The sequence below is a fragment of the Castor canadensis genome, chromosome 5 (genome assembly GCF_047511655.1).
Source record: "Castor canadensis chromosome 5, mCasCan1.hap1v2, whole genome shotgun sequence".
NCBI classification, from domain to species: Eukaryota; Metazoa; Chordata; class Mammalia; order Rodentia; family Castoridae; genus Castor; species Castor canadensis.
The window spans coordinates 47,666,654-47,675,490 of NC_133390.1; the positions used below are offsets into that span (position 1 = coordinate 47,666,654).

The 8,837-nt window shown below is 38.6% G+C and overlaps 1 protein-coding gene across 3 annotated transcripts; it reads right to left on the minus strand.

Moving 5' to 3' along the window:
* Positions 1-638: 638 nt before the first annotated feature.
* On the minus strand, positions 639-7,713 carry Cldnd1 (claudin domain containing 1). 3 transcript variants are annotated; one of them, XM_074072960.1, is made up of 6 exons: positions 7,586-7,675; positions 6,481-6,531; positions 5,961-6,270; positions 3,778-3,888; positions 2,211-2,348; positions 639-2,053 (listed from the first exon to the last, which is right to left on the minus strand). In XM_074072960.1, exons 3-6 carry the CDS (start codon positions 6,250-6,252, stop codon positions 1,833-1,835), a joined length of 762 nt encoding a protein of 253 aa, XP_073929061.1. In that variant the 5' UTR covers positions 6,253-6,270; positions 6,481-6,531; positions 7,586-7,675; the 3' UTR covers positions 639-1,832. The 3 variants fall into 3 exon arrangements, with proteins under 3 accessions (XP_073929061.1, XP_020038397.1, XP_073929060.1); XM_020182808.2 differs by lacking the exon at positions 6,481-6,531 and having other exon boundaries at positions 7,586-7,713; XM_074072959.1 differs by lacking the exons at positions 5,961-6,270; positions 6,481-6,531 and having other exon boundaries at positions 7,586-7,682.
* Between the last annotated feature and the right edge of the window lie 1,124 nt (positions 7,714-8,837).

Consider the following 8,837-nt stretch of genomic DNA (forward strand, 5'->3'; position numbering starts at 1 on the left):
GATAGTACTGATAAGGCTATAACTCAAAAGTCTAATTCTGACTTTATTTCCACAACGCACATGAAAGACTGATTTAGATCAGTGGCACAAATAATTCTGGGGATATAGACAGGGATACTGCTTAAAATAATGTCTTAATTCAAAAATACTCATGCTACCATTAATTTTTAAATCCCATTCTAAAATGTTTTGTTTTTTTCTCCTGTCCACCTTCCACAGAAGGTACAGGCAATGAAACTCCAAGAGTTAAGAACAGGTAGAAACCCGAGTAATCTTTTAAGCCACTTTGCAGGCAACTGGCTTTGCTGCAAGACAGAAGTTGACTTATCTTTAAAGCAGAACACAAGCATCCAGCCATTAAAAACTTTACAGGGAACTAGCCACATTAAGTGTAATATATAGAGCTCACAAAACTAGTTTGAAAACATGTTTTAAAATTCGAAATATAAAAGATACTCTTGTTTTCTAATGGAGGAGTAAGTTCCTACATTTTCTGTAAAACAAAATACACCCAAACACAAGGGCATAAACACAGCCGAAAGAGCAGTACTGATTCTCTGAGAAACATTACTGCTCTCCATTCTGATTCCCATTCTTTATCTTGATGTGTTGAGATTTAAATCAATTCAGACACTATACACAATTCTCTTCTCATTTTTATTTTTTTAAAAAAAGACAGATTTAGGATAGGTAAGAAATTACTGTTACATTTTTTTAAATCTGTCAAATGCTACAATGGAATAAATAAATAATATTTTTAAAGTTCAATGTTTATAGACATATTTGTAAAAAAATGACTTAATTAGAAGACATTAAATGATGTTGATACACACCAGGAAGGGGATTAGGCAAGGAAAGGCACATTTCACCACAAGAAATAAAGACCATAGTTAGAGGCTAAAGGGAGAGCCTTAGTTTTAGATCTTGTGGTAGTTACTCCCAGCTCTGGAGGGTCATTATGGTAGAACCTTCGTTACGGTACTTAGCTGGAATCAATAGAAAGCAGTTGGGGAATTTACTCTGTGATCCTAATGCAATGTTTAAAAAGAAGCATTCTTTTAACAAGCCTGGTGTGTGCAAGGGGAAGAGAAAAATTCAAAATGTTTTGGTGGTATTTAAAATCCTATAAGGAGTTTAAAAAGAAAACAAATAATATAATAACCAAATTAACCCTGTCTGGCTGAACTGGAATTTCTGCAATTACAAAGTAAAAATTTCAAGTAAACACTGTATTTTTCACTTCTTTTCTCTTAGAGACATTGTGGATATAAACAGCTGTGAATGTTTCACCTCAGATGAAGCCCTATGTCAAATTTAAAGAAAAGGATCTTAAAAAATGGCCTAATTTTATGGAATTTCAGTCTTTGAAAACAGGACAAATACTGCTAGCTGACTTGCTATCTACAACAGCAAAGTGAACATGAAGTTCTGACAATGATAAAAGGTTTCCCAAATAAATTAATGTTTCTAGTTCAACACATAGTCACTCCAATTCCTGAAAGTTTACCAGACATTAGCAGAACTTGTTCTGGGTCAATTTCCCACTGTCAATTTTCTTTCACAAATTTGTGTCAAGTTTCTATACATTTCGTACTATTTAGGCTTTGAAACTAGATTACTTTGAAAAATGGAATCAGTCCAAATAAACCAAATAAATTTTAGTGATATTATGTATTTAGTGATGTATATGTGTATAAATAAAATGTATTTTCAGGATAAAATAGTATACCCACAAAAAATAAAAATTTAATTAAAAACGAGAGGGAGGCAAGAGAAAATAGCAATATTAAAAATATATTAAAAATGGCAATTGCAAAGCAGGCAGCTCCCATTCATGCCACACGATATGCCTTCATCAAAGTGTACTCTTTCCGGTTGGTATGAGCAGCCCAGATGAATAGAGCGGAAGCCATGAACTGTAAGGGAGCTGAGACACAAGCCAGGCAGAAGGACCATCCGAATTCACCAGACACATTCTCAGGCAGCTCTAGTTTCTGATGTAGTAGTTCAATTCCAGCAACATAGCAACTTACTGAGCCCAGTGTACACAGACCTTCGGGAGAATTTAGAGAAATTTAGAAAACAAATCAAAACACAGTAAAGAGCTTTTCAGTAACATGACAGTGCAGTGATATGTGACTGTTTATAAATTATGACTCTGACCCTGAGGGAGACAGGAAGAAGCTAAAAGTTAAGTTGACAAGACCCACCTGCAAGAAGATGGAGAATACCAGTAGCAATGGTGGGATACAGGCTTCGGCAGATACAAGCGCAAAGTCCGATCAATGCCCCAAAGCACATCAGACCAAGACTAACAAAAGGTAAAAGGAACTGGCAACGCCAAAGATCTGTTTTTAAAAAGAAAAAGAACAAAAATGTTACCATGATTTCAGACCATTCTACTACAATGGAAATTTTCTTTTACATCTAATTAGATCTTTTCTCAAAACGTGAGAAAGAACTATTTTAATACTGAGGCCTTTTATAAAGTGAATTGTTCAAAATGATACTTTGTCCTAAAAGAAAAGGAAAGGCCACTAATAGGTAAGAGTTACTAAAGGCATAATATGTGCCATGTAAAGCTTGCTCTACAAATGCTTTGCAAATTAATCCTCCCAACAACTATTACTGTCAGGAACTATTACTATTTTTACTTTATAATTGAAGAAACTGAGACAAGAAACATAAATAACTTGTACAAAATACAAGTGGGGGAGCCAGGGTTTGAAGCAAAAAAAATTTTTTAAATACTCTCTTCTACCTATAAACACTATCAAGCACTTCAAGCACTATCAAGGATCTCAAGGCATTAATAAAATAAAATAAATGAATGGTGATTATAATGACCTGTCTTACAGGGCTGTTGAAAGAAAACACATCAATCACAACACAATGGATCTGGAATATTTCAGCTGCTCACTGGCAGTTCTAATGATCATAAATTGCTTATCAACATGAGAAGACAGTCTCACAAAGCATTTCCTTTCATTTTCAGATAATTTAAATAGCAAACAATTAGCATCAATCTTAAGCAAACTGTACATTTTGGTGTGGGTCTTACTTTCTAGAACTTCATAGACGTCCTTTTCCTAAATAAATTCCCTTCAAACTCTTTAGTAATAAACTTCTTCCTACACATTCTCATTACAAAATCGAATACCTGCAACTCATTAACATTTACTCTCCTAATACGGTCATTCTACTGGAGAAGCTCAAATAAATCTCTACAGCCCTAAAAACTGAGGCTCAAATCTGAAGATGTTATTTCAAGAAACAGAATGTTCATGACCCTTTTTTTTTCCTTGAACATCTACATCTATGCTTTTGTTACTAACTACCACCTAAGACTGGATGAGAACTGGTCAGCAGGCTTGATATTCAGTGACATTCACAGCTTGCAGTCAATTTTTTTCAGGTATGCCTATATGAACGTAGGCAGTGGGAAATGTTTATCTCAAATACAGGAGGTTATTATTGATCCTTACTAAACTCCCTCTTAATTAAATGGGCCTATTAACATCATTTGGGGGTCTGAATTCCATCCTCCAATGTAGTAGCTGTCTTCCTCAACTTCAAATCATTTGACATTTGGTAAGTACATTTCTCCCTTCTAAAATATATCACCAACAGAACAGGGTTTATTGGAATGTTATTAAAAAAAAACTTACTTCATGTTGGCACTATTTACTAACACACCATGTTCCCAAAATAAAGTTCAAGCAAACACAAATTATTTCCTTTCCTCCCCATTTGTCCTGCTGAAATCAAAGTACTCACAGGTCCGAAGTGGATCGATTCCACTATTGAGGTTTCCAGGATCAACATATTTCTCCAGGAACTGCTCATTTAGTGTGAAACTCATGCATTTTGTAACAACATCAAATGACTCTGGAACAAGAACAATGGTTGCTTGTTGTTTTCATTACAAACATTTTACAATAATCTCTTTCAGTAATTACCCTATGAAGTAAAAATACAAAAAGATATGCCCAGGGAAATAAGCAATCTCTTTGACTCTGACTGGTATACAGCCTCTCCAATGCCCAATGAATACCACTGGTTCTCAGTGGCAGGCTGAAGATGATAGGCACAAGGAAGAAAAAATTTAAAAAGCACTAGTATAAAATGAATGACAGACTAAGTATGTAAGAAGACTAGGAAGAAAAGACAGGGAGAACAAAGACTGAAATAAGTAAGAATTGATCTCCCCAAAACTTATTCTACCAGTCATGGCCCCATATCAGCAAATAACTTAAGTCTACCCTTTTAGCTCCTCAGATCACAACTTTAGAATCATTCTTCCCCATAAAATATTCCAACAGGAAATTCTAGAGGTTCTTCCTTTGAAATATGTTCAGGATCCAGCTGCTGCTCAGTGCTGTCACACTGGTCTGATTTATAATCATCTCTGACCTGAACTATTGCAACGAATTCCTACCCAGTCCCTTAAGTTTCCACACCTGCCTTCTAAAGTTTTCTCACCACATCAGCTGGGTGACTAGATTGTGTCTCTTCATTGTTCAATGCCCTATTCAATGGCCTCCATTGTACTCAACAGTAAAAACCATGATGCCTAGAGTCCTTATTTGCCCCTCCCCCATCTACAGAACATGTCTCTGACACCATACCCAATGCTCCCTGGTACTTCCTCGATTCCAGCCCAGTGATTTCCTTGCTGATCCTTGAACATTTCAGGTGTCCTCCTGCCATAGGGCCTCTACAATAGCTTTTCCCCCAACCTAAACGATTCTTCTCCAAATTCTGATTACCTATATGACCAATTCTTTCATCTAATCTTTACCAAGTGGTAAAGATTAAATCTTACTCAATGGTATCTTCTCAATGAGTCATGACTATACTATTGAAAATCATAACCAATGCCTACCTATACTCCCTTTATTTTGCTGTTTTTCCATAACACGTCCTCTTTTTAACACACTATGTAATTAGTTATTGTTTTTATCATTGAACTGTTTGTTTTTTGAGTCACCCTTTATTAAAATATTAGCTCTCCAAGAGTAAAAATTATTCTCCAAACTGTATAAGGCTCTGGAATGCAAAGGAATGTAATAACTATTTGAATTAATAACTAAATAACTGTGAAGATTCCAATATCAAGTGCTCCTGAGTTCTCATAAGTAGAGCTGAACATTCTGCAACGAATTTTAACCAGCTTTATCCCCTTTCTTTGTATACTATTTCCTTTTTGCACATATGACATACTATCATCCTTTTGGTATATGATGACTCAAGCCTGTTGGGCTATAATTTGAATACAACAGCTCCCCTGTCATCAGAACTAATCATAAACTAAACTAAACAGTAAAGTTCTTTCTTATGAGAGCCCTAAGGCTTCTAATTAATACCTGGAAATTAAAACCTTTAGGTGTTAAATATTAATGCTTGCAAAATAACCCTGAGGAAAACTTAAAATTTTTTCTTTAATACAATTGTTTAACCTACAAACTCTATATCAAAATTGCTATAAAACTGTTTCAAATATATACAAATTTAAATTTAGAGTTGGTCAAACTGTTTCTTTTAAGATATGGGGGGGGACAAATGATACATAAGCCATAAAAGGACAATCAGTTTATTGTTGTTTTGATTTTGGATTCCAGTCCTTTCACCAAAGTACCAAATATTTAAGTTTTCTAGTGTATTTATCCAACTATTTCCTCATGATATATGAGATTAGTTAAAAAGTACTTTAATGAATATGTAAATAAATACGTATATTTAAAATGGTTTTCCCAAAATAAGGACTGTTACTGATCCAACCAATATTAATAAATATCATGGTAATGTACACAAGTTGGGGAGAGAAGGTGGTAGGAAAAAGAGACATGTAATATTTATTTCTTTGGGGAGGGAGAAAACCTGCTTATATATAACTGGACAATCATCTTTTGACTATTATTGAATAGGTAAAGGAGAGAAAAGCTGAAATGAAGGAATACCTGTCCTTTCTGGTGGAGTATACCAATGTGTGTTTTTGGGTATGGTGATACACCGTCTCCATAATCCCACCGTGCCATTATATCGAAAAAGTGCATCATTATAAGTCTTTTCATCTGCCTCATCACTAATGAAGTCTTCCCAGATGCTTTTATTCAAATCACTCGAGTTTTCTTGAACTGGACTTCGATATTCATACCAGAAGTCTGTGCCAATGGAGGCTGCCATATAGATGGTGGAAATGAGGCTAAGCACACAAGCAATTACAAATGCAGTAGCAAAACGGTTATCCATTCTGGCATTCAAACTGCTCTGTTTAAAAGTTGAAAAAAGAAGGGAAGTTAGACTTCAAGAACAAATAAAAAAGATTATTCTGAAATTATCTCAAAACCACCCTTTACCTCATGCCCCTCCCTGGCTTTTTTGATATGTAATTATTAAGGAATTTTTTTTAAAGACAAATGTTCTTAAGTTTAAAACAAAACTCATTCTCATGAAAGTACTTATGGAATGCTCACATACCCAAGATGCTACGGAGACAGAGGTCTTGTTCTCTAGTCTATCACCTGCATACTAAAACAGACAACACTGAAATGGACATACACATTACAGATACAAACAACAGACATGCCCGTGGTCAGCAGCATACCGTGAACACATTTTTAACTGCAGACTTTATTTTCACACAAGCTATAGAGTTTGGGCGTTCTAGGTTTGAGTAAGAAAAAGGCATATTAAAAGGAGGCAGTAGAAATCAGGTCCTCCCAGTTTCCTTTTAAGAGGGACACTAGAGAAGAGCTTTTAGAAAACCAAGAGTTGGAACATGTTAACCCAGAGGGTTATTTTAGGTGTATGGAAGAGCGAAGAGAACAGTAACATATAATAATGCTAAATATCAATCTTCCCCGATGCATTAAAGTCATGCTTCTCGTCACACTGTCAAATTCTTCTTTCCTAATTCCTGATACTTCTAAACCACCTTGCTCTCTCCCTAAACCCTAAAGGATAGCATATATCCATAGAAACTAAATGATCCCTTCTCAGCAGAATAGAAAACTGAGTCAGGAAAATGTGAACACTGCCTAGGCTGGGCGTGGACAGGTCTCTCCAGCAGTAGTAAATGGCCGCGGTTAAAATGACTAGGGGATCGCTGAGTCAAACACCGCCAGGTGCACCAAACACCTTACGAGGCGCACGAAAACAGGCTCGCAAAGTGGGGTCGAGTTTGGAAGACGGGAGGTGACTCAGGAAAGATGGGGCAATCACAATAACTAACAACTCAAGAAGTTGGGTTTGCACTTTGATGTCTTTGAATCCTCGGACACCCTGGTGCTGTCAAATGACCTTAAAAGGTCCCGGCACCGGGAGCTGCGGCTCGCGAGTCCCCAGGCGCGGCCACCTCGCGGGCGCACGACGGAACCGGCGGAAGCCGAGGCCAGCCGGAACTGTGGCGGGGCCCCGGGTACCCGACCAGGCCCCTCCCCCGACCGCTCAGCCCCATAGAGCCCCGCCACAACACGCCGCTGGAAACCCGCTCCGCCCCGGCCGCTCTCGGGAAAGGAGCCCCCGTCCAAACGGCAAACGGCCGCGCGACCCCCGCCCGGCGACGCCGGCACCGCTCACTCACCGCCCATCCTCTCGCTCCGCCAGCCTCACCCTCTAGCTCAGACCACAGCACTCCACTCTCCCCGCACCTCCTCTGACGCACTTCCCTGCAGAGCCCGCCCCCTCCATAACTCCCGCGCCTCCGTCTCCGCCTCCACCGCGGGCCGGGCCACGGCCCGAGGCCGAGGGGGCTTGTGGGAGTTGTAGGAGGGCCGGAGGTAAAACTGCCGGAGGAGGTGGTGGGCATGCCTCGCCGCGCGGTGAATTGTGGGGAGTGTAGTTCTCGCCAGGGCTGGGCGGTGCGCAAAGCCCAAGTATTCACAATCTAGACAAGAAGGCATCAAGGTCCAGAAAAGAAGGCCGCCTGTCTCTGATCATCTCCAGCCAGTGGTTGTGATCTGTGTCAACTCAGACTTTTAGGCCTGTGTCCTCCCTAGCCCACCATCCTACCTCTAAAAATAAGTACTATATAAATGAACAGAAATGGATTCTACTTCTGAAATGCTAACCTTTTACCCCCACAATTTCCCTGCCATTAGACCAGATCATCTTTCTAGTTTGATACCTTAAGATTAGATCAAGAAGGATATGACCTGGGAGACAATATCCTTCTAGAATATAATGACATTTTTGGGTTTCAGAAAATTTATATTTGTGGCTGCCTTCTCTTTATGACAAGTGATATGTGTTCTCTGTTATAGTAAAGTTTCCTTTTAAAATATAAGGCGATGTTAAAAATATTAAATACTGAGGATACCAAGTATGTCAAAAAATGTGAGTAAAAAATTTGGAATGTAATATGGAAAAGACTGAGGTTTAAGGAATATCAATTCCAGCAGACAAGATTGTACACAACGTAGGAGATTACAGATGATTGTGTGGCACAGAAGCAACATAATTCTAAGCCCTCAAGTATTACACAGCTATTGATACAGAAATATCAGGGACATATTTTTATTTTTCATTATAAAGAGTTTTCTTTGGTCTATGGTTCTGGTCCAAAGTTGAGGAACTGCATCTGAACATGGATGTTTAGATGGCCAGGTCCTGACCTGGCACAGGGCATCATATGGAGAGAAGGAGCTTCAGGGACATCTTAGCAATAACATTTGGACCCATGAATGTGGCCTGGAACCAGCAAATGACAGGTTTCTCAACAGATAACTGAGGAGACAGCCGACCCCAGGACCAAAGGAGCTCCTGAAGCCCCTCCCTACCCTTTAGTGCCTTAGAATTTAGCCACAGCATAGGTAAAAGGGTGGGAGCACTAACTT